The following is a 25,606-nucleotide window of genomic DNA, read 5'->3' on the forward strand; positions in this document are numbered from 1 at the left end:
AGGTCGTAACCTCAAGCAAATCGATGAGGTCAAGGAGTATATCCCCTATGAGGTCTAGGAGTGTCTCCCCTAAAAACACTGTTGAATTTTCAACTAGTAAGAGTCAAGGTATGGACAAAGTAGTTGTAGTCTGACGCCTTTCTCACTGGCTTTCACTTCCTAAAGGTGTCCTTACACCATATTGATTACTATTTGTGTATGGTTGCTACTAAGGAAAGTGGTCATGAGTTCCCATCTCAGATGCATGAGAGTTGTGTTGGAAACTCAAGGCATCTTTCATTATTTACAACCGTATTCAAGTGGTGATCACTATGGTGTGAAGGCCGCTTAAGTCTGTCACATCACTCATATGATAGGAAACTCTTTATTTTGTATATTTTGATAATTTTCCGTAACTTATCTTTAACGTAGATGTAGTTTTTTTTAGCATATTTCACTAAATTTCACTCTCAAATGCTCAAATATTAATATTAATATATAGTTACTAGTTAGGTCACTTAAAGTAGTCCCTTTTTACTACCGATAGTTTGAAATTTTGAAACTCAGCCAAGAAAGTTATTGATGAAAGCTAATGTAATATAGTAGCATTACGCTAATTTATTTTCATTTTAACTAAATTGCAGAAAGAATTATTCAAAATGGAATCCTTCTCTTTGACTGGAATATCTTGCAGATTTAAAGCGAATTTGAAACAGGCATTTTGTCATTTCTTTGTCATAATGGTTGATATTATTTTCAGATTTTGGTCCCAGGAAATCGAGAAACACCAGTTCGAGTTTGTTACGAAAAAGTTGCAATAACAGTAGCTGGGGGTCAGGATTGAATCTGACAGGGTAAGGCTTTTAGCTGTTGCTGTATTAAGGGTCTTCTTCATCTGTCACTTGATACCACTTAATTGATGTTCATTTCATCATGGGATTACTATCTCCACCTTGTCTGCAATATCCACTATTCTTGTATCACACTAGCAATTTGATTGGATTGTATGCCAGCAAATACAGCCAATCAGAGCCCTCGATAGAAAGACTGTAGACATTAAAGAAAGTATGATATTTTTACTAATTATGTGTATATATTTCAGGAAATCTAGTAAGGCCCAAAGTAAATCCGAACTGGCTGATATTGAAGCAGATTATATCAAAAATCTTCAACAACAGATCTATTTTCTAGAGCTAGAATCCAACTATCTATATCCTTTCTTATAACAACACACAAGTAATGCAGAATTTGATAACATTTGATATCCATTTCATTTTTGGATAATAAAATTCCGTACAAGCGAATCAATTCCGTTAACCAAAAATCTCGTTCAAAGCAAGGTAAAAGTCAGGCAATAAATGTATAGCAGCATTGCGTCCAAGCACCATGCCCCAATTCTTTATACTTCAAGAACATGTCAAAACTTGATACTATGATAAAGCAGTGGATTCAAACGTGTTAGATTTATATCGTCGTTGCACAATCTTAATACTACCTCATTGTTTTTCCTTAACCCTTTTTACTCGTGAGCAGGCAAGAAAAGCAACAGAATTACATCCTAAAATGACAGTTGAGGCAGAGAGAATGTTGGTCAAACTTAGGGTACGTATAAGGTTAATCTAGCAACAATGTTACCCATTGGCTGTCCTTTCTTCCAAGTTCTGGCTGCGTTTTTCATATTCTGTCTGTGTTTAGGGTAGGTATTGGGTAGAGCTTGCAAGAATCTCAAATTTACAGTTAAAATCTCATAAATGGTTGGGTCATTCGTATTCTGACTATGCCTTCTGTACCCTGTCAATGTCATTGATGTCAATTTTATTAAGTCTTGATGAAAGCACCAGCCCAGGCATCCTGTCAATTGACATGTTTTTATTTTTTTTTGAGTAGAAGATGCAGAATGATATGGATGAAATGCAGTTAGAGATGAGAAGAAAAGACAATAGTTTAAATGTTACTTTAACTGAAAGAGAGAGAGCTGAACAACTACTAAGAGCTAAAGAAGGTATGAATTTCCATTCAGTGTCACTGTTATTTTCTGAATTCTCCTCACTGCACACTGTGTGTTGTTCATTTTCTTTATGATAGTCTGTCTGTGTGATAGTCTGATGACCTTGAATAAGATCAACGCCAAGAGGTTTGGCCAAGGACAAGCTGGTAAAAAGGATCCTTAACTGTGAACCTACGTTGTTGTCCTTGTAAAATATAGTTGTTTCTTTCTTTCTTTTCAACTCCATTTCATTTCATTTGTCTACTAAACAGCTCCTAGACCTAAACATTCAATTTTCTCTCTGATAGACAATCAGCAGCATGAGAAGCTGGTAATGAGAGAAGAGATTATAACTCTAAAGAAAGCTAAAGATAGATTGGAACTAGAGGGAGCTAGAAAAAATAGCCAGCTGCTGGAAGCCAAGACTGAGGTAGACAAAAGCTCAACTGCTCTTCGTAACGCTGAGTTTAAACTCAACACACTGAAAAGTCAGGTAAGAATCACTTACTAGCTTAGCATGCCAAGTGTTCCTGTCTTAGACAAACTTCCCTCATTGCACACAGCAAGGCGTTGTCATATCTTATCAGCTCGGTGCTGAAAAGTAGGATGTAAAACTCTAGTTATGATTCTAGTTCTTAAATATGCTAATTATACGGCAATTCTTTATGTAAATGCCTTCAAATCCACAAAATTTAACGAATGCTCATGAAGCTTCTCTTGTAATCGATTGATGTACTAATGTAAATGTTTACCTTATTAGTTGGATCAAAGAACAGAAACCCTCCAGATGACGCAGATAGCTCTAGAAGAGAAAAGAGCAGCTCTAATGGCCACAGAGTCTCAGCTTCGTGATACAGAAGATAGGTTATATACTAACACTATAGAGGTCCAGGATACAGCTTCTCAAGAAATTAGGGTAGGCCTCTGTGTGTTTATATTTTAAGCTTGGAAAAAAGTAGGACTTAACTCCATTTCATTGCTTTCTTGACCACAGATTTCTTAGGGGTGTCGACCCAAGTTGTTCGGATGGGACAACAAACAGGCCCTGTATGCTACAGGCTGTGCACGTTAAAGATCCCTCGACAGTTGAAAATCTAGGCTAATGTCTTCCTGGCAAAATTTAATTGCTTTCTTAACCTTTATTTTATTTTGCAGGATGAAATGAGAACTCTACGTCAGAACGTAAAAGAGCTGGAGCTGACTTTAGAAAAAGAACGATTCCTGAAAGAAAAAATGCAAGATGAGAACGCCATTTTGACTCGAGAGAATTCCAATTTTAGTCGTAGACTCACAGAATACCAAAGACTTCTGGATAAGGTCTGATTCCATCTTAAAGTTAATAAAACTGGGATCAATGAAAAAGCGTTATAACACCCCAAAAATACTTGTATGCTCACTAGCTTGAAACTGGTTGCTATTAATCTTGGTATGGTTGGAGATTTTTAATCCTTTGTCAGCCATGACTGTCTGTTTGCCCATTAAAGATGAGAAGGTACATGGCCCACTTCCATGGAAGCCTAACTAAGGATGATGTTCATGTTTCTGTCATCAACTCAGTTCCGTTTAAAACTTATGACTTCTGTTCTTATTTTCAACCATATACAAAATGGTGATCACTATGGTGTGAAGGCCAATTTAGTAATAATTTTGTGAAACAGACCTCAGGGCTGAAGGATGTAAAACTCCAATCATATCATATCTTATTTTAGGAGAAGGATATCAGAGAGAATATAGATATACAACAGAGAGAGAATATCAGTGAGTTAATAACACTTCGTGATAGAGAGAAACAACTTGATCTACAGATGACACAAACACAATCTGAGATCCAACGAGAGAAAGAACGTTGTCAGAATTATCTCGAACAGGTAAGACAAGTTCTTCTCTGGTTAATAATCCAGCCGGAATTAAATCAGCTAATGCCCTATGTTTATGTTCACAAGGGTACCTTCTTCCTGCTAATCCTTGGCTAAACCTCTTAGCATTGATCTTTCCCAGATTATCCATATGTATCCATTTACATCTGGGTAAACTGGAATAATGACGAAAGATGACCAAGAACCACAGGTCAGATATAGTCAGCTGTAAATGGGTAACCTGTGAAAGATCAATACCAAGGACCAGCTGGTAGAAAGGATCCTCGTGAACCTAAGTTGTTATCCTTGTAAAAATATATATCGTTCTTTCTTACAATTCATTTCTTTAACTTATCCGCCTTTTATTTGCCCGTCAGGTTCAACTGTTTCTTTTCATTGTAGCTAACCAAACAAGAGAATTTATCAAGAACCATGGAGTCCGAACTGAGCAGCACCAAACTTCGTCTAGCAGAGATCGAAAGCATGCACCAAGTTTCAGAAACAGAAAACGGTCAGCTGCGTAAAGATAAAATTCTCTTAGTTGATCATGTGGCTGAACTGCAGAGAAAGGTAGGATTAATTGGAGTTATCTCCCTTATACCATCAAAGCCTCTTGGGGCTCAGACAACTTTGAAATGTAAATATTTATTAATTTTTCTAAAGTATCACTCGCCCAATAGGCTTAAAAGCAGAATCCAAGAACATGCAACATTTCATTTCATTCTATTTACACGTATGCTAAAATTTGTTTTACCTTATTCATAGATTGAAACAAAAGATCATGAACTCATCAGTCTCCAGTCTGAAATTTCCTCCCTTGAATCCAGACTTCATGATCTCGACTACCAGAAGAATCTAGAAAGCACCGTCCACAGTCAGAAGTGGCAGGAGTTCGGACGCTTGGCTGAAAGCATGAGAACTTTGTCTAGCACCATGGCACGCTCAACATCTCCTACACACAGTACTTCAAAACTTTTACAGTATTGATTGCATTTTATAGTCAGTTTTAATCTTTCATTATACCACTAGAGCAGGGTGTCTTCGTTCATGTATTTACTGCTTCATTATATGGTAAATTAGGTCAAATACTTGAATGCATGTGCATTCCATGTCCAGTCTCAATTGTAGCAATTCTTGTTGAGTAAAGTGGTAAATTAGGTCAAATACTTGAATGCATGTGCATTTCATGACCAAAGTCTCAATTGTAGGTCTTTGTTGTCCAATTATTTATCATTTTATGGCTATAATATTTGATTTTAATTGTTGATAATATGTCATATCCAAGTGTCCCTCATAATACACTGCAAGGCATTGCCTGTATTCATTAGCCCATTCAGCTGCTTGACAATTGGAATCTGAAGAATTTCACTGCTTGAGCAAAAGGCTCTTCAATACTTGTCTAATTGGATTATTCAAATATTGTATATATAGCGAAATTAACTCATATTTAACTCTTCTTATCTGTGATACATACATTATTATTATTATTATTATTTTATGTATTTGGTTGTATTCAGCGTATTTTATTAAATTATTACAATATCTAGATCCTCCACTAAATCTTTCTCCAGGGCAAAGACGTCTCGGAGGAAAGTTTGAGCAGCTTACAGTGAGCTGAAAACTTTCTGTAGATCCTCCACTAAATCTTTCTCCAGGGCAAAGACGTCTCGGAGGAAAGTTTGAGCAGCTTACAGTGAGCTGAAAACTTTCTGTAGTTTCTCCACTAAATTTTCATGTTTGTCTAAGGGAAAAGATGTCTCTGAGGGAAGTTTGTGGCAACTTTCAGTGAGCTTAAGAACACTGACTCTTACTTGTCTTTGATGGAAGTTTGAGGCAATTTTCCATGAGCTGAAAACTTGACAATTCTTACCCAGCTTCTGATAAATATTAGCGACTCTTAGGCGACTTAATCAAAAGTAGGCCTAAAGCTTCAAAAATATTTAAAGTAAAGCTTCAAAAATATCTATCCAAGGCCCAGTGAGTTGGACAAAAAACCTCTTTTCAAAAAGAATGTTGCAGTAGCAATATCCTAGCCTCAAGTGTAATTTGTTGAAACATTGTAGTGAAGTTAATCTCCAACAGGAGTCTTTTATTATGCTATACATAATATTAAGGTGTATATGACTGATATTAATTGCCTGTATAGGCTACCATATAATATTAATGTGCGACAGTACAACTAGTATGTTTTAATTAGAATAAAAAAAAGTGGGCGTTTTAAATATAAATTTATGATTGAGAACATGTTTTAATTGCCATGACTGATGAACACGATAAATCTATACGACATACGAAACCGGGCGATCGATTTCAGCATATCGACCGGTTGTTAAAAGTCAAGGTCGGGCCAAATAAATTAGCAGACGAATTTTCATTGCATAATTAATTCACGAGTGCCTGGGTAACCGAAAACACGTGCTATTGACATTCTTTGTATCTTTCAGTCTGGGTGATCGACGACAAGAAATAATTTATGAAGTAGTGGTCTCCCCTTGGATGGTTTTCAACATTGGAGGTTTAAAAGGTCCACAGAATGGCGAAGAAAAAAGAAAACGTGATTGCAGAAGAGGATGAATTTTTCCGAAGTATCAACGAAAAAGGCGTGGATGACATTTCTTTGGATTTTTTCTACAAACCTCATACCATAACGCTTCTAGCGATATCCATTATTGGACTGTTTTACACGGCATTCACACGGTAAGCATACTTCAAATTTGACAATTTTTAAAGGTCATCGATTTCAATTCTTTTTTCTTTGAATTTGGCGTGTCATGCCTCCTGCAACGATTTTTGGGCCAAAAATTGGTTCTGTGTATTAATTTCAAGAATGAACCGTTCAGTCTCATGATGACTGTCTACATTTGGTGCTCAAAACAAAAAGTAAACAAGAAATTTTGAATAAAACTGCTACACGTTACTGTCGTCTGCAGAATTTAAAGAGTAGCCTATTTATTACAATTACATTCATTGTTGCATTATTAATGATACTAATAATAATAGGACCATTTTATAGTTGAAATAGTTTAGGTGCAGTCAGGGATATTGTTATAACCCTACATTTATATGAACTTGAAGTTGAAATTCTTTAACTGAAATTGTTTCTAATGAATTCTTGCTTATTTGGTTGAGTTTATATAATCATCACAAGCTGTAGACACTGACTGTATTTTAGGGAAACTTAGAACTTATTTAGGTCTATTAGTACTATTTCATGATGGATATTTCCATTTCACATAAAACAAAACAATTCGTAAAATTTAATTTACAAACAAAAGTGCAAGGACACTCGACATGTACAAGTTTTAGACATGAAGATATAAAATAAGATGTATCCATGTACACTGGAAGCACTGGTAAACACTGAATCACGTTAATCATATTAATTATTAGTAATCAATGATAATAATGAACCTAATTAGTAGTTGACAGATTGCTTCATTTATATGCAATTAGTTTTTCATTCATTCATTCATTCATTTGCTCTCTCATTCAATTAATCTTGCATTCATCTGTGCTTTTTTATAGACATATTCATTCATTCATTTGCTCTCCAGACTTATATGCTGTTTTATTCATTCATTCATTCATGGTTTAGCCACATTAATTCTGTAGGTTTTTTTTCTTTTGGAAAGTAAATTGATGTTTAAAATTAAATCAATTCCCATTCATTCATTTATTCATTCATACAAAGTATTGAGCAAAAGACTAAAAAATAAATTTTCATTCATTCATATTTTTTTAAGATATTTATTCTTTCTTATCAGTATGTCAGAAATAACAATACAAGCCTTCCTTTATTCATGTATTCATTCATCTATTCATTTGTTCATTGTTTTGTTTATTTCAGAAATGACAGTTCTCACAATGATAATATACAAGCAGGATTATGTAGTGTGGTATTTTTCTTCCTCATTATCAGTGTTTTAGCTTTCCCTAATGGTAAGTTCCTTTAACACTATTAATAACACATAATGTATCCTGTTTTTAAAATATTTTACTATTAAAGAGATTGTAAGGAGATTTTTGAAAATTTGTATGTATATTGGGGATACCAAAAGCATTAATATGCACCATTCAATTTTTTTGTCAGATGTCTGTGGTTCTAACAATTCCCTTAAAACTACGTGTTGACGTTGATAGCCCGTTATGTCTGATTGAAGCTCCAAGATGTTTGAATAGTTTGATGAAGTCACCATCAGAAAATCTGACATTATACAAGACCCTTTGCGATATTGACATAGTTATTGAACTTCAATGATTTTCTAATGCATTTTTCTTTTAAAACATAGTCCTAGAGTGCTTTTCAATTAATTTACTGTTTTATGCATGAGTTAAGTCAAGGAGAATAGCTGAAGGATCAATGTTAATAATTGTTTTGTATGTCATAGCGTACAATCTGCCTGCAGGTAGAATATCACTTTCAGTATTTCTATTAGGACTACACTTAGAGCTTAGAGGTTCCCAACCAGGGGTGTTTTCACCCCCTGGGGGTGTGGGACTAGGGTGTCAGGGGTGTGGCCAACTGGTTTACTAGAACAATTTGTTTTGAATTGAGAGAGCACCTCATATCATCACATGCTGTAAATGTGGATGATACAAATTTTTGGGGGTGTAAAAGGTCTAGGTGATTGTACCAGGGGTGTGAAGGCTGAAGAAGGTTGGGAACTACTGAGCTAAGGTTATTAGACAATGACAATGCAACTTGCTAGTAAAGTCATAAGGTACATTGTGCCTGCAGCCTTAGAGAAGAGTAGTCAATATGTTATAATGGGAAAGATGACTATATCAACAATTGGATTGATTCCAACCGAATTACCTTCAATATCTCTTGATTACTCTATACCTCATCTTCATAATGTCAAGCTATTACCAACTCTGTCTGATACCTTGACCTCATTAGCTACCTTTCTCGTATCAAGGAAGTTTGTAAATGCAAAATACAGTTAGCAACAAATATTCGCTAGTATGCAATCAAATCAAATTGCTGTATTCTGTGATACTATTGGAAGGTGGCTATTGGAATCAAGGTAATAGACTGATATTGTGAAGATGTTCAATACCTTTCATTGACTATTCTTTTATCTCTATACAACATATTGTTACAGTAGTTTATTTAATTATATAGCTCAATTTAAAGTAGCTGTCTGCCCTTTTGTAAGGTCAAAGGGATTGTAAAGAGGTTCCTAAAAAATTTTATGTGTATCTGAGACATTGATAACGTCAATTTGCACTTCCAGTATTCAATCAGTTGTTCCTTTAATTCAATAAAAACTAAGCAATTATGATGTCATGTTATATTGTAAGCAGCTTTTGAAATGCATAGTTCTAGTGGAAATGCAAGAACTACCGACATCTGATTGAAAATTTCCCTTCCCTAACAATCATGATTTAACATAAATACCTAAATTTCTCTGGCCATAAATGTGAATAGTTTGTGTACTGATATTGCAAGTCGAGAATCAAAAGACTTCACCAAATTCCTTCACAATCCCTTTAATGGAAGCTTTTTTTTATGCATTTCAGGTCCCTTTACAAGACCCCATCCTGCAATATGGAGAATGGTCTTTGGTAAGTTGATTACTGTTAACTTTTATCCAGGAGTAGCTCACATTGTTAACTTTGCTGACTGATATTTCATTAGTCCAATGAGGCACTTCTCAATATCAAGATATTACAAACTTCGTCTTATACCGTGACTGGAATACCCACTATTCTTGTATCACAGAATGCTGTGATTTGATTGGATTGTACGTCAGCAAATACAGCCAATCAGAGACTCTGATTGGCTCCATTCACTAACATACAATCCAACAAAATCACTACATGTACAAACTTCCAGGATCCAAAAACGATAGCCATTGCAGTCAAGGGTATAAGTTAGAAGCTCATAATAGCTTAACAATGTGAAGATGAGGAGCAGAAGAGTTTGATATTAAACTCTGTTTTATTTTATCTACAGGGTTGGGTGTATTGTATTTTATGATGTTAATATTTGTGCTGTTTCAAAGTCGGACAGCCGTCAGACAGATGTTAGTGTGGTTATATCAAGATTTAAAAGATACAGGCCCAGATGAAAAGGTATTTCTAATGATATATCATGTTTGGATGTACATATTGTAATATTAGATTAACATTTTAACTATGTGGACTCTCTGAAACGGATTCTCAGTTAATCAACCCAGATAGTATTATTAACTATGTGGAATCTCTGAGAGTCTACTTAACAAACCTACTGTCCAAATAAACAGTATTTAATATGTGGACTCTCTGAAAGGGATACTGAATTGGCAAATTCTTATCTTAAGATATTTTGCAAAAAGGGTACCTGGTGCCTTATAAATAATCCTGATGCCATGGCCAGCGCTTACTTGCTGAACCCCTTAACCCTTTTCAATTTTAGGAATATGCTGTGAATTGTTCGAGTATTACATGGAGTCGGCTATACGATGGAATTGATGTTTTTGCTCTCTCTCATTTTACTGGTTGGACTCTGAAAGCTCTACTCATCAGACATTATGGTATTTTATGGACCATTAGTATTATGTGGGAGCTGACAGAGGTAAGACAATTGGGTTTGGGATATGGGATGATCACTATCTTAAAAGCTGATAATGATATCTAAGGGCCTTTGCAATTTTGATGCCATAAAATGCTTAATTTTTGTGGAATTGCAAGAACCACAGATGTCTGATTGAAAATTGAAATGGTGCTATAAGTATCCCCTATACACATAAATATTTAAGAGCTTTTAGTCTAATAATGTTTATTCTATTTTAGGTTGCCTATGCTCATTTATTACCCAATTTTGCTGAATGTTGGTGGGATTCATGGATATTAGATGTGTTATTATGTAATGGATTGGGTATTTGGGTGGGAATGAAGATCTGTGAAAGGTTAGAGATGAGAAGCTTCCATTGGGAAAGTATAAAGTAAGTTTGTCTTATCATCTGTCATAGTAAAGGTACAAATGGACGAGGTTGCCGTCTTGTGCTATACCTCCCCCTTAGGCCTGTAATAGATCTGAAGTGAAAATCAAACCCTCTAAATACTAAAAATTCATCTGAGGCTATCTGAAATCTATTGGCTTCTTGGGGCACCCCCAAATTCCTAGCTTTGCCTCAAAGAAAGGGCTCTTATTTTAAGCTCTAAATATACATGAGTTCAGCATTTTTCAGGTATGTTTTATAGGACATTATCCTGTAAATACTGATAGAACTGAACAAATATAGTCCTCTATCTGTCACCAACAAAACATACTGTATCTCATCATTCTGAAATTTGTCATCTAAAACCAAGTGATCCGTTGGAAATTAGAAGGAATTATTAATATTAGTATATTTAGATCAGAGTAATAGATCTAAATAATTAGTGATGATCTGAAATCAATAACGAGTTGGGCTAATTAACCTTTAGGATTAACGATATCACAATATAATTAGCAACAGGGGACTGATAAAATTTGACATTATAAATTCTATTGATTGTTCTTAAACTTAATTGAAAACAACAATCCATATACAGATAAAATTGACACAATCAAAAGACAAGCAAAGATAACATTTAGATTCAGCTTTCTTTTTTAACTAATATTTAGGTGATAGCATCTCTTTACGAAACTTTTATATCTATCAAATTTCCATTTTATTTTTATTCATATTTAACGTTTTCTTTCAGAGATATTCACTCCGCTACTGGTAAATTACGTAGAGCTGTATTACAGTTTACACCAGTTAGGTCAGTCGACAGTTCTTTCAAATTTCAGGGGGGGCCCTGTCTGTTCTCTTATCTGGAGACAGGGTGCAGTCTTGGTTGGGTCAAAAATAAAATATAAACATGAGCTCTACATACAGGAGCTGCTGCTTTGGCTCAGTGAGTTAGACGCTTGCTGGCTAACCAGAAGGTCCAGGATTCAATCTCGGGATAGGTCAGGATGATACCTTCCGATTGATCAACCTGGTTTTCCCCCCGTCAGTGATGCAGGTCAGGAAGGATGTAAAACATACAGACAAACATTCCTTGACAATTCAGTTGCCTCTACAAGCCCCTCACCTAATATTTCACAGAAAATCCAGAGCTCTCATATAAATCTAACCCTGCTCCAAGTCATCCTATAATATTTTGTGTATATTTCAGCTGGACTCTAGTGCGTTGGTTGGATCCAAATTCTACCAAAATGAGGATTATTGCAGTCTGGCTGTTAATAGTCTTCTTTCAGGTCAGTCAGCCATCTTGGAAATTTCTGTAGCCTTTGACGAAAGTACAGTTGTTTGAATGTGAAACAGGCTGCACGTTAGAGATCTCTGGACAGTGTTTAACATTTAAAGAGAGGGTGCTAATGATGCTTTCCTGCAAGGTTTTCCCCCATTGCATACTGCAAGACAAGCATTTCATACTACATTTAAAGTTCCCTTGACAGTAAGAAATTGAAAAAGGCAGGGACTATAGTTTGCCCCATTTCACGTAAAGAGCACATCTCTTTCAGATCCTTTTATAAAACAGACCTAATTTAATCCTCTTTTTTTTTCAGTTGGTTGAATTGAATACATTTTTTTTAAAACATATTTTCTGGGTGCCCCCACCCCATCCGATCAACGCAATTCGCCTCGTTTTAATATGTCTTATATCAGCTCCATCTATAAGGTACGTTCTTCATGTTATTAATATCTCTTGCTAACTCTTGTTAACTCTTGAAAAACAGTGTTCATTTAACATGTAAACTTTATGGTTTCTCATATTATCTTTGCCGTCTCAGCTGTTAGTTTGCAATGAATAACTTCCTTATTACAATTGACAAAGTCCAACGCTTCTACTTAGTTCCTCAGATTGTCAAGGTATAAGTATGAAGTTTGCAATAACTTGACATTGGTGTTGATTGATTGATTGAAGTTTTTGTGATTCCTGTTTTTCAGACAGTACTATGTATATGTGACAGATACTCAATGTAAGAGAGTTGGTACAATGTGCTGGATATTTTGGTAAGTATGGTAGGAATATTTCCATGACCCAAGGGCCCACTCCCTTCCCTGTCTGTTCAAAATTTATTAGAAGCTTAAAAAATTGTTTGTGAAGTTTTAAACTCTGTCTAAATCCTCTAAACTTTAGGGGCACGATCACTGAATATGTTAAAGATGACACCTTTTAAATAAGCTACAGACTGTCTTTGAAAATTGTCCCCTTTGCACACTGTATGGCCTTGCCTATTTATGGTCTTTCTTGTGTTTCAGTGCAATAACATTAACTGAATCATGTATATGTATCAAGTTTGGGTTGGAGTTATTTAAACAGACTGAGTATACTTACGTTATTGCTTGGATTGTCTCTCAGGTAAGCTGTTTGTCTTTGTTCTTAACAAATTTCAGAGCCCGGTGGTTTGATCTTTGTTTGTTAGCCTGAAGGTCCTGGTTTCAATCTAGTTGTAAGAGGGGAATACATTGAAAAAGAATTAAGTTGTTTGAGCCTGAAGGTCCAGGCCTGGTATTCTTGAAATGATTTTAGCGCTGGGATATCTTAGAAATAGTTAAGACCTAAGGACATCCAAACTTAGATCGTTTCAAGATGGATTCAACATGGCAATATATGTAAAAATAGTCTAGTTGTTTGGATAGGACAATAAACCGAGGTCACGTGTGCTACAGGCTGCACATTTAAGATCTCTCAACAGTTACTCATTGAAAAAAAAAAATCTACAGCAGCTGTCCTTGCAAAACAGAATTAACAGAATTGTCTAGATTGTAAGGATTTTTATAACTGTATTGGTCTGTATCATTTTCAGATGCTGGGAAGTTTTGTGTGTATCTGGATAAGTTCCAGATACGGTAATTATTTAGAAAATTCTAAGGTACAGTTACATCACAGCTTAAGGGGCCCTCACACCATAGCATAAGCGATTACCAGTTGCTTATGGTTGCAAATACCATATATTTGGTTCCCCAAAAGGGAACTTACAGAAAAGGGGTGTCATTGAAATATATTTTGAGTAATTTTTTTGCCTTCAAAATACCACAATAGATGTTGTGTGGTTCCAAATACCAGTAATGAAAGTGGCCATGAGTTCCTAACGCAGCTCACATCTCAGTTACATGAGAAACTTTTCTTATTGGTAACCATACACAACTGGTAATCACTATTAAGAATTTATTCCATGTCCAGTGGCTTAATGTCCAGACTGGCTCTCTACACACTCTGTGGTTACACGCTGTCTTGCTTACTAACTTCATAGAGCAGAAAAGAAGGGTGTAAAACTCAATGTCTCAATGTCTTTCAGCCTGGTAAAATCGAAGAAGATGATTCTGAGATTGATTATAGTAATGTCAATGGCAGACCTTACAAAAACTCTAAAAGATTCAGCAAAAAACGTGAGCACAATGGACACACAAAGGAACTTACAAACGGCGTAGTGCATCGACATCGACCTCCTAATGGTGGAATCCATTAAACCAGCCGTGACTGGTGATATTATTTTGTTTTGTTATTGATATTAATGTGAAGGCTAGAGAAAGTATGGTTGTTGTTCAAGGAAGTAAACATACCACCAACAAGCATGTTTTCTCTTTTAAAGTCTTGATTTTGGTGTCAGGAACATCCAGAGATTTGATGATTTCTGTTGGTTTGAACAACTATTTTAACAGTATTGTCCAATCAAATGTTTCTAAATCATTCAGCTTCAATATAGACCAATGAAACATCTTTAAATAATTGATATTGACCAATCAAATGTATCTAAATCTTTGATATAACTATCAGAGATCCTTATATAATGATACTAGAATATTAACCTATCAATTCAGTTAGAATACTGGCCAATCAGAGATCTTCAAATCATTTGAAATTGACCAATGAAAGGTCTTAAAATCATGAAAATTCTGATTTTGGATGTTTCTGACAACGCCTTTGTGATGTTTTTATTTATTTTAAGATTATTGATCTTATCAAAACCAGAATTTAACGTTGCCAAAAAGAAAGATCTACGAGGGGCAGTGAAAATTATGTTTACTATTAGAGTTATCTCCCATTGTTAGATCTTTAATGCAATTTACTCTAATTCCATTTTTACACTCTTTTTTGGACCTCACATTAGGGCTGTTGATTGAAATGTATTTGCCGGTCATGTCTAGCTTGGAAGAAAGATATACGAAGGACTTCAATTTTGGACAGACTCTTTAAAACCATATTTCAATCCTCATGGACATTTTTCACATAATGGTTTTTATATCGTTTTATGAGCATTGTCAGACTGACTGGCGATTGATTTCTAAATCAACAGTCCTGATCATAAGCTTACTCAAAGATGGGTTCCTGAAGAAAAGTGTAAGTCAAATTATCTTGTAGAAGATTATCCAGTCATTTTCCTAGCATCTGTTTAAAAGCATGTGCATGAGCAGTGATGACCTACTTTCCAAAAATTTTAATGGCATTTATGATAAGTGTAATATATTAAGACAATAGGCTCTAGTCAGAAGAGAAGTAAGTTTGTTTGCTTTGCTCATACACTTTGATAATGGAAAGTCCAAAACAATTTGTCCTGATGGGAGTTTTATATCTGAAACTTGTATAAACAGCAGGAGAGTTTTTCATATGTCCTTTCAGGAACCCATCGTTATAAATCTTGTACATAACTTTTTCCGTAGATTTTAGAGCTTCCATGTTTCATCTCATAGCATTTTAATGTATTACCTGAGGACGACCTGGTGACAAAAATATTGTAACCTTAGGGGGTGGGGCGGGTTTCCGAGCATCCCATTAGATCTGTTGCAGTTGGGTGAGGGGCGATGCAGGATTTTTTGGCATCCCATCAGATCTGATTCAGTTAATGATAGCTTTATACCAGCCCAGATATTGAACATAGCTCCTTCTAAATTGTTTTGGCAGACTTGACATCTGTTCTATTTCTGGAATCTAGGGTTGTTATATCGATTCGTTTGATTGGTTCAAATACTGACTGCTAGGACATGACCAATTAGAAAGCTTCAGACCAAATAGATTGAGAATTATGGTGCAGGTTCTGGAAACAGACTGCTTAAGTTATTGTTTAATTCGTTAAAATCCTTAAGGTTTTGATGAAAGAACACTGATTTATATTCCTTTAATGCACATTTTCCTATGGTAGGCCAAACACAACTCTATTACATCCATACAATTGCATTATTAAGTATTAGTGATGTATTTTGGCGTATTTAGTTGCTTCTTGCTTTTATGGATAACCAAATTGATCAAATATATGAATTATGGGTCATTTAGAGTAATCAAAACCAATTGATATTTACGTTTTACTGCCTTTTTGGTATTGAGTCATTAAATATTTACTTTCATTATTTTACACTGTATTTAAAACCATTTACTTTATATTATGTACCATCTTTCTGATATTCTTATGACCATTTCAATACCGTAGATAGCTTGGGGACTTGTCCTTGAAAAACTCTAGATGTTAAGAAATACAGTAATCTGATTGGATTATAAAGCTTAATTTAATATCGATTTTAGTAATTGACCAATCAGATTACCCGTCGCCTTATTCTTGAAAACTTAACTTTTGATTTAGATGTTCCAGTCATCTGATTGGTCCATCTCTCAAATTTTAAATTGAGATTTATTATCCAATCAGATTACTGTATTTCTAAAAATCTGGCAATTATTTGAGTTAAGTTTTGGAGAAAAAGGTCATTGACACACCATATTTTAACCGGTAGTTGTATACGATATAACCAATCATAGTATAGTTAAATCCATTAAAAGGCCAGTGAGTTACTCTCGAAAGTACTGGCTGTGGCCAAGAGTATTAGATATCAATTATGTTACAAATGAGAATTATTATTATTAACCCAGTGTTAGAAGGGTTGGTAGTATTGATCTTGCCAATGAAGAGATGTAGAAATTCAAGATAGTTATGCAGATCCAAGAACAGTTCAAAATATAACCAGGAAGAGTCCACTTTGTTTTGAGGTAGAATATGTAGTAATTATAACTATAGAAGCCAGATGGACAGTTTGTACATTACTACCTAAACTACCTTGAAATAAAGTGGACTTGTGTGTCTGTTTTAAAGTATATAGACACAGCTTTATAGAACAACTATCTGGTTAAAGTTGTAGCTACGTTGTGGCATGTTTCGTCAGGCACATGATTATAAGAAGTGATGGGCAAACTATATATATATTATTGCCATCACCTTTTATCAGTATGTGCCTGAGGACCACGAGGGAAACACGTCAAAACGTTGTATAAAACTTTAACCAGTGATTGTTGTTCTATAAAGCTGTGTCTATATATCGTACTCGCAACTGATAAATGCCCTTTAAAGTGTTGTTAGATGTGTACAAATGTCTTAAACTATGTCTGTAGTATATTGTTAATAAGACACATAGAAGTAGGAAGATTACAATAAAACACTTAGATATTACTTGGATATATCTTAGTGTTTTATATGTCTGTAGTATTTATACCCTCTGATGATTAATCTATAATGATTAATCTATAATGATTATGTTAATTTATATTCCCAACGAGACCCCATGTTTTTACAGTATTTAGTATTATTAATTATTTTAGTGAAATATCAAGGTTAATTTTCAATTTTTACAGCTGATATTACTGGTCATAGAACTGGTAAGTGCCGTGCCTAACCCTGGATTATTAACCCTTTCAACCCTTCAATATTAACGCAATATATGGCCGAGCAGCCGGTATATCGGCCGTTGCTAAGTGACATCATACAACGTTAACGTCATACGCTTTTACTTGTATTACTTGGAGTTCAGGGTATATGACGTTATATTTCATTTACACTCAGGGTTCAAAGGGTTAATAAAGTGGAAAATATAAGCTAATCTAGTCTAGAAAAGCACCTATGTGTATTCATTCACTTCTGTTGTTTTCTACTGTATCGATAATCCAGATCTCTAAAGCTGTAAAAATGTAGAAAACCCCTTGTGTTTCCTCAAAATAACATCCATAGTTATTTATGTAGAATTATATTTATTGAATGTCCCTGTGTTCACCCATTCGGAGCATGACCCTGATAGTTTGCTAAGCTTCCATCATGATCAGTGAAGGGTGGCTAGAGTCTTCTTTGTTTATCCCTTGATCTCTTTACAATCCTCTCATTGCAGACGAGCCTAACATTGGTATTCCATAATGAAAAGCAATAAAACTAGCTGAAATTGAGCTCTGTCAGCTGGTAAAGTAGATATTTAGATGACTATACAGATAGCTGAAATCAAGCTCTATCAGCTGGTAAAGTAGATAATAAGACAACCTAAAGATAGCTGAAATTGAGCTCTATCAGCTGGTAAAGTAAATATTTAGATGACTATACAGATAGCTGAAATCAAGCTCTATCTGCTGGTAAAGTAGATAATAAGACAATCTAAAGATAGCTGAAATTGAGCTCTATCAGCTGGTAAAGTAAATATTTAGATGACTATACAGATAGCTGAAATCAAGCTCTATCAGCTGGTAAAGTAGATATTAAGTAAGACAATCTAAAGATAGCTGAAATTGAGCTCTATCAGCTGGTAAGGTAAATATTTAGATGACTTTACAGATAGCTGAAATCAAGCTCTATCAGCTGGTAAAGTAGATATTAAGTAAGACAACCTAAGAATAGCTGAAATTGAGCTCTGTCAGCTTGTAAAGTAAATATTTAGATGACTATACAGATAGCTGAAATCGAGCTCTATCAGCTGGTAAAGTAAATATTTAGATGACTATACAGATAACTGAAATCAAGCTCTATCAGCTGGTAAAGTAGATAATAAGACAACCTAAGGATAGCTGAAATTGAGCTCTATCTGCTGGTAAAGTAAATATTAAGACAATCTAGGTAGGGATAGCTCACATTGAGCTCAGCAGATGGTAACGCTAATAATAAGTCCACTTGATCTCTTTAAGCTTCAGCAGACTGTGTCATGTTCTGAATGGTTGATTTTTAAATAGAAGTATATATGAGCATTATTTATTATGTATGTTTATGTTGATGTGATTGTTTTATTTATGTATGTTTTTAATTTTTGGGGGGACTTTAACTTCATCTAAGGGAGGAGCTACCATGAACTTGTTAAATATTGATTTTGTAGTAGGCAATGCCTTTGGCTACAACCCAGGAGCCATGGTGCCTCAGAAAGTTCAATGTATGCTCCCTAATCCAGACACAGTGTCAAGCTATTTTGATCTTCAGCCTATGCCTTGACTCCACTCCAAAAGTCACCTGTCTTGTATCACGGAATACAGCAATTTGATTGGATTGTATGTTAGCAAATACACCCATTAAGTGTTTACAGACTTTTTGTCAAGGCCTCTGATACGCTGTATTTTATATCGTACAACCCAATCAAATCACTGAATTTACAAACTTCAATGATCCAAGAAAGGTGGCTAATGAAGTCAAGGTATGAAAGGTTGTAATAGATTGACATTGCGAAGCTGAGTTCGAGGTAAACCTTTAGATTTGAATTTCAGGATTCTTTCTGTAGTTTCGATTTAGTTCTGTATCCTCTTCTTCTACAGGCCATATTGGATGGTGTAGGCCAGACCTAGCCGGAAATGAGATCTCTATTCATTGAACTCCTTGTCTTCTGGAACGTTTTTCTGACTTTCCTAGCTGACATCTTTCAAAACTGTAAATACCTCAGTTGTAGTTTAAACATATCCACAAGACTTTATGCAATTTAATTGTTGTAGCATTAGATAATATTATTCTTCCATTATGGCCAGGTTATTACCCAGGGGCAATCTGTGCTATGTGTGCATTATCGTGTCAAGTATTTGGAGTCAAGTATGTATCTTGGGTCAAATATGTATCTTGAGTCAAACATGTATCTTGAGTCAAACATGTATCTTCTGCCAAGTATTTGAAGTCAAGCATGTATCTTGCGTCAAGCATGTTTCTTGTTCAATGATGTGTCGTGTTGATCTGTCAAGCATGTATCTTGAGTCAAGCATGTATCTTGAGTCAAGCATGTATCTTGAGTCAGACATGTATCTTCTGCCAGCCAAATATTTGGTACAGTGATCAATGATGTGTCGAGTATGTATGTTGAGTCAATTACATATTTTGTGTCAAGCATGTATCTTTAGTCAAACATATATTTTAGGCCAGGTATGTGTTTAAGTTTATCTGAGGTGAGGTATGTATGTTTGGTCAACCATGTATCATGGCTCTGGTATGTATCCTGGGTCAATTATGTATCTTCTGTAAACCATAATCTTGAGTCAAGCTTGTATCTAAAGGCAAATATGTGTCAAGTCAAAGTCAAGTATATATCTAGGCTGAGGTATACATCTTTTGTCAAGTATGTATCTATGGTCAAGGATGTATCAGGAGTCAAATATTTATCTTAGGTCAGTTATTTGTAGTTTGCATGTATCTTTTGTCAGGTATTAAAGTGTATCAGGTAATTATCTTGTGTCAAGTATGTATCTTTAGTCAAGTATGTATCTTGAATTAGGTGTACATTTTAAGTCAAGTATGTTTCTGAGGTCAAACATGTATCTTTTCTCAAGTATTATAGTGTATCAGGTGATGATCTTGTGTCAAATATGTATCCCAGGTCAAGTACATGTATGTATCTTTAAGTCAGGTATGTATCTTGAAGTTAGGTGTAAGTACCTTGTGTTTGCATCTTTAGTCAAGAATAAGTCAAGCATGCATCCTTGGTCAAGTATGTATCTTGAGACAGGTATGTTTCATGAATCAAGTATCCATCTCATGTCCAGCATGTATCTAGTGTCAAGTATCCGTCTCGTGTCAAGTGTGTATCTTGAGACAGGTATGTATCTTGTGTCTTAGCATCAAGCCGAAGTATGTATCACAAGTTCGATATGTGGCAAGTATTTTTCTGAAGTCAAGGGTGTATCTTGTTCAAGTATGTATCTTGAGTTAAGCGTGTATCTTGTTCAAGTATGTATCTTGAGTTAAGAGTGTATCTTGTTCAAGTATGTATCTTGTTCAAGTATGTATCTTGAGTTAAGCGTGTATCTTGTTCAAGTATGTATCTTGAGTTAAGCGTGTATCTTGTTCAAGTATGTATCTTGAGTTAAGCGTTATATTGTTCAAGTATGTATCTAGAGTCTAGATGCATCTTGTGTCTATGCATCTTTGGTCACGAATACATCAAGTATGTATCTTGTCAAGTAGTCCATGTATCCCGGGGTCAAGTGTGTATCTTGAAACAAGTATGTATCTCGTGTCAAGCATGTCTCTCGAGTCTAGTAAGTATCTTAAGTCAAACATGTATCTAGTGTCAAGTATGTCTGTTGAGTTATGTATGTATCTTGTGTCAAGCATGTATCTTGTGTCAAGTATGTATCTTGTATTTTTCATGTGTCGAGTATGTATCTTAAAACAGGTATGTATCTTTTAGTCAAATATTTATCTGAAGACAGGCATGTGTTCTGAGTCAAGTCCGTATCTTTGTGTCAAGTATGTATCTTGAGTCAAGTATGTATCTTGCTTCATCCATTTAATTCCATTCTAGGTATTTATGGTGATTTTGATATGCCACATAGCACAGACCTACCTTGGTAAACTGGCCAATTAGTCATCCTTCTTTGTTGTTTGTATTTTTAATGTGAACAACCATATCTGCCAATATAATTCATGTATTTAGTCAAGACATAATTGAATCTTAGACATTTTGCTGGATTTGGTTGTTCTGTTGGTGAGTCATTGTTATTTGTTATATGTGTGTATTTGTAATTGTTTGTGAAAGCAGTATAGCTTTAATGTTTCATTCATTCGGTTAAGCTTTAATGTCTCATTCTTATTGATTGTCCATTATCAATTCTACATTACCTGGGCTCTTTGTTTTTAAGAAATAAAACAATTGTATTCAAAGTTTTTGTGTTAATTTAATACAAGGGATTATCCTATTACGCGATACACAATGTTTTCCTATCATGTGATACAAGGGATTATCCTTTTGTGTGATACAAGGGATTATCCTTTTGTGTGATACAAGGGATTATCCTATCGTGTGATACAATGTATTATCCCACCATGTGATACAAGGGATCATCCTATCATGTGATACACAGGGTTATCCTATCATGTGATACAAGGTATTATCCCATCATGGGATACAAGGGATTATTCCATCATGGGATACAAGGGATTAGCCCATCATGTGATACAAGGGATTATACCGCCATGTGAAACAAGGGATAATCCCTTGTATCACATAATACAAGGGATTATCTCGTCATGTGATACAATGGATTATCCCCTCATGTGATACAAGGGATTATCCTCTCATGTGATACAAGGGATTATCCTATCGTGTGATACAAGGGATTATCCTATCGTGTGATACAATGTATTATCCCATCATGTGATACAAGGGATTATCCTCTCATGTGATACAATGGATTATCCCACCATGTGATACAAGGGATTATCCCCTCATGTGATACAAGGGATTATCCCACCATGTGATACAAGGGATTATCCCATCATGTGATACAAGGGATTATCCCATCATGTGATACAAGGGATTATCCCCTCATGTGATACAAGGGATTATCCCCTCATGTGATACAAGGGATTATCCCCTCATGTGATACAAGGGATTATCCCCTCATGTGATACAAGGGATTATCCTCTCATGTGATACAAGAGATTATCCCCTCATGTGATACAAGGGATTATCTCGTTATGCGATACACGGGATTATCCCTTCATGTGATACAAGGGATTATCCCCTCATGTGATACAAGGGATTATCCCCTCATGTGATACAAGGGATTATCCCTTCATGTGATACAAGGGATTATCCCTTCATGTGATACAAGGGATTATCCTCTCATGTGATACAAGAGATTATCCCCTCATGTGATACAAGGGATTATCCTTTCATGTGATACAAGGGATTATCCCTTCATGTGATACAAGGGATTATCCCATCATGTGATACAAGGGATTATCCTCTCATGTGATACAAGGGATTATCCCCTCATGTGATACAAGGGATTAACCCCTCATGTGATACAAGGGATTATCCCATCATGTGATACAAGGGATTATCGCCTCATGTGATACAAGGGATTATTCCACCATGTGATACAAGGGCTTATCCCTTCATGTGATACAAGGGATTATCCCTTCATGTGATACAAGGGATTATCCCTTCATGTGATACAAGAGATTATCCGGTCATGTGATACAATGGATTATCTCTTCATGTGATAAAAAGGATTATCCCTTCATGTGATAAAAGGGATTATCCCTTCATGTGATACAAGGGATTATCCTCTCATGTGATACAAGCGATTATCCCGTCATGTGATACAATGGATTATCACTTTATGGGATACAAGGGATTATTCCATCCCTTCATGTGATACAAGGGATTATCTCGTTATGCAATACATGTGATACAAGGGATTATCTCGTTATGCGATACAATGATTATTCCGTCATGTGATACAAGGGATTAACCCTTCATGTGATTCAAGGGATTATCCTATCATGTGGTATAAAGTATTATCCTCTCATGTGATACAAGAGATTATCCTATCGTGATACAAGGTATTATCCTTCCATGTGATACACAGGGTTATCCTATCATGTGATACAAGGAATTATCCTATCGTGATACAAGGGATTATCCTATCTTTTGATACAGGGGATTATCCTATCGTGTGATACAAGGGATTGTCCTATCGTGACACAAGGGATTATCCTATATTTTGATACAGGGGATTATCCTATCTTTTGATACAGGGGATTATCCTATCGTGTGATACAAGGGGTTATCCTATCATGTGATACAATGGATTATCCTCTCATGTGATACAAGAGATTATCCTATCGTGATACAAGGTATTATCCTATCGTGTGATACAAGGTATTATCCCATCATGTGATACAAGGGATTATCCTTTCTTGTGATACAAGGGATTATCTTATCGTGTGATACAAGGGATTATCCTCTCATGTGATACAGGAGATTATCATATCGTGATACAAGGGTTATCCTATCTTGTGATACAAGGGATTATCCTCTCATGTGATACACAGGGTTATCCTATCATTTGATACAGGAGATTATCCTATCATGTACTACAAGGGATTATCCTCTCATATGATACAAATGCTTATCCTATCGTGTAATATAAGGGATTATCCTCTAATGTGATACATGGGATTGTCCTATCATGTGATACAAGGGATTATCCTTTCATGTGATACAAGGGATACTCTTATCGTGATACAAGGGATTATCTTATCGTGATACAAGGGATTATCCTATCATGTGATACAAGAGATTATCTTATGTGATACAAGGGGCTATCCTATCGAGATACAAGGGATTATCCTATCATGTGCTACAAGGGATTATCCTATCATGTGATACAAGGGATTATCATATGTGATACAGAGGCTTTTCCTTTCATGTGATACACGGGGTTATCCTATCATGTGATACAAGGGATTATCCTATCTTGTGATACAAAGAATTACCCTCTTATGTGATACAAGGGATTATTCTCTCATGTGATACCAGAGATTATCCTATCGTGATACAAGGTATTATCCTATCGTGATACAAGGTATTATCCTATCATGTGCTACAAGGGATTATCCTATCATGTGATACAAGGGATTATTATATGTGATACAGAGGCTTTTCCTTTCATGTGATACACGGGGTTATCCTATCATGTGATACAAGGGATTATTCTATCTTGTGATACAAAGAATTACCCTCTTATGTGATACAAGGGATTATTCTCTCATGTGATACCAGAGATTATCCTATCGTGATACAAGGTATTATCCTATCGTGATACAAGGTATTATCCTACCATGTGATACAAGGGATTATCCTATCGTGTGATACGGGGGATTATCCCACCATGTGATACAAGGGATCATCCCACAATGTGATACAACAGATTATCCTATTATATGATACAAGGGGTTTTCCTACCATGTGATACAAGGGATTATCCTATTTTGTGATACACAGGGTTATCCTATCATGTGATACAAGGGATTATCCTATCGTGGTACAAGGTATTATCGTATCTTTTGATACAGGGGATTACCCAATCTTTTGAAACAGGGGATTATCCTATCATGTGATACAAGGGATTATCATCTCATGTGATACAAGGGATTATCCTATCTTTTGATACAAGGGATTATCCCACCATAAGATCAATGAATTATCCAATCATGTGATACAAGGGATTATCCCATCATGTGATACAAATGATTATTCTATCATATGATACAAGGGGTTATCCTATCATGTGCTACAAGGGATTATCCTATCATGTGATACAAAGGGTTATCCTTTTCAAGCGATACGGGTGATTTTCCTTTCATGTGATGTATCACACGATGTGATAAGCCTTATCACGTGATAGGATAACCCTTTGTATTACATGGTGTAATAACCATTATATCATAGGCAGGTTTATCGTAGTTTGAGATACAAGTGGTTTTCATGAGATACAAAGGGTAATCACATCATGTGATACAAAGCTTATCCTGCCATGTGATACAAATGGTTATGTGATACAAACCCTTTTTATCACATGATGGGATAGCCCCTTGTATCACATGTGATACAATGGGTTATCCTACCATGTGATTCAAAGGGTTATCTTACCATGTGATACAAGAGGGTTGTCCTTCCATATGATACAAGGGGTTATCCTGTCATATGATACAAGGGGTTGGGTTATCCTGTCATATGATACAAGGGGTTGGGTTGTCCTATCATGTGATACAAAGGGTTCTCCTATCATGTGATACACAGGGTTATCCTATCATGTGATA

The 25,606-nt window shown here is 35.5% G+C and overlaps 3 protein-coding genes across 3 annotated transcripts; all 3 read left to right on the plus strand.

Annotated features, from left to right (window-relative positions):
- Positions 1 to 1,869: 1,869 nt before the first annotated feature.
- Positions 1,870 to 4,809, plus strand: LOTGIDRAFT_129830 (hypothetical protein; the record flags this gene model as incomplete). The annotated part of the gene is made up of 7 exons (XM_009065087.1): positions 1,870 to 1,981; positions 2,275 to 2,459; positions 2,727 to 2,892; positions 3,207 to 3,283; positions 3,676 to 3,834; positions 4,225 to 4,392; positions 4,588 to 4,809. The coding sequence occupies 7 exons, from the start codon at positions 1,870 to 1,872 to the stop codon at positions 4,807 to 4,809; spliced, it is 1,089 nt and encodes a 362-aa protein (XP_009063335.1).
- A 1,546-nt stretch (positions 4,810 to 6,355) lies between these two features.
- On the plus strand, positions 6,356 to 13,215 carry LOTGIDRAFT_130060 (hypothetical protein; the record flags this gene model as incomplete). The annotated part of the gene is made up of 11 exons (XM_009065088.1): positions 6,356 to 6,519; positions 7,670 to 7,761; positions 9,346 to 9,390; positions 9,782 to 9,900; positions 10,223 to 10,381; positions 10,600 to 10,751; positions 11,497 to 11,556; positions 11,956 to 12,037; positions 12,350 to 12,462; positions 12,732 to 12,797; positions 13,047 to 13,215. 11 exons carry the CDS (start codon positions 6,356 to 6,358, stop codon positions 13,213 to 13,215), a joined length of 1,221 nt encoding a protein of 406 aa, XP_009063336.1.
- A 1,596-nt stretch (positions 13,216 to 14,811) lies between these two features.
- LOTGIDRAFT_129838 (hypothetical protein) lies at positions 14,812 to 21,182 on the plus strand (the record flags this gene model as incomplete). The annotated part of the gene is made up of 4 exons (XM_009065089.1): positions 14,812 to 14,930; positions 19,741 to 19,827; positions 20,482 to 20,601; positions 20,978 to 21,182. Coding segments are annotated over 4 exons (531 nt in total), but the record flags the coding sequence as incomplete, so codon positions are not given.
- Between the last annotated feature and the right edge of the window lie 4,424 nt (positions 21,183 to 25,606).

Source organism: Lottia gigantea, assembly GCF_000327385.1.
Source record: "Lottia gigantea unplaced genomic scaffold LOTGIsca_67, whole genome shotgun sequence".
Classification (NCBI taxonomy): domain Eukaryota; kingdom Metazoa; phylum Mollusca; class Gastropoda; family Lottiidae; genus Lottia; species Lottia gigantea.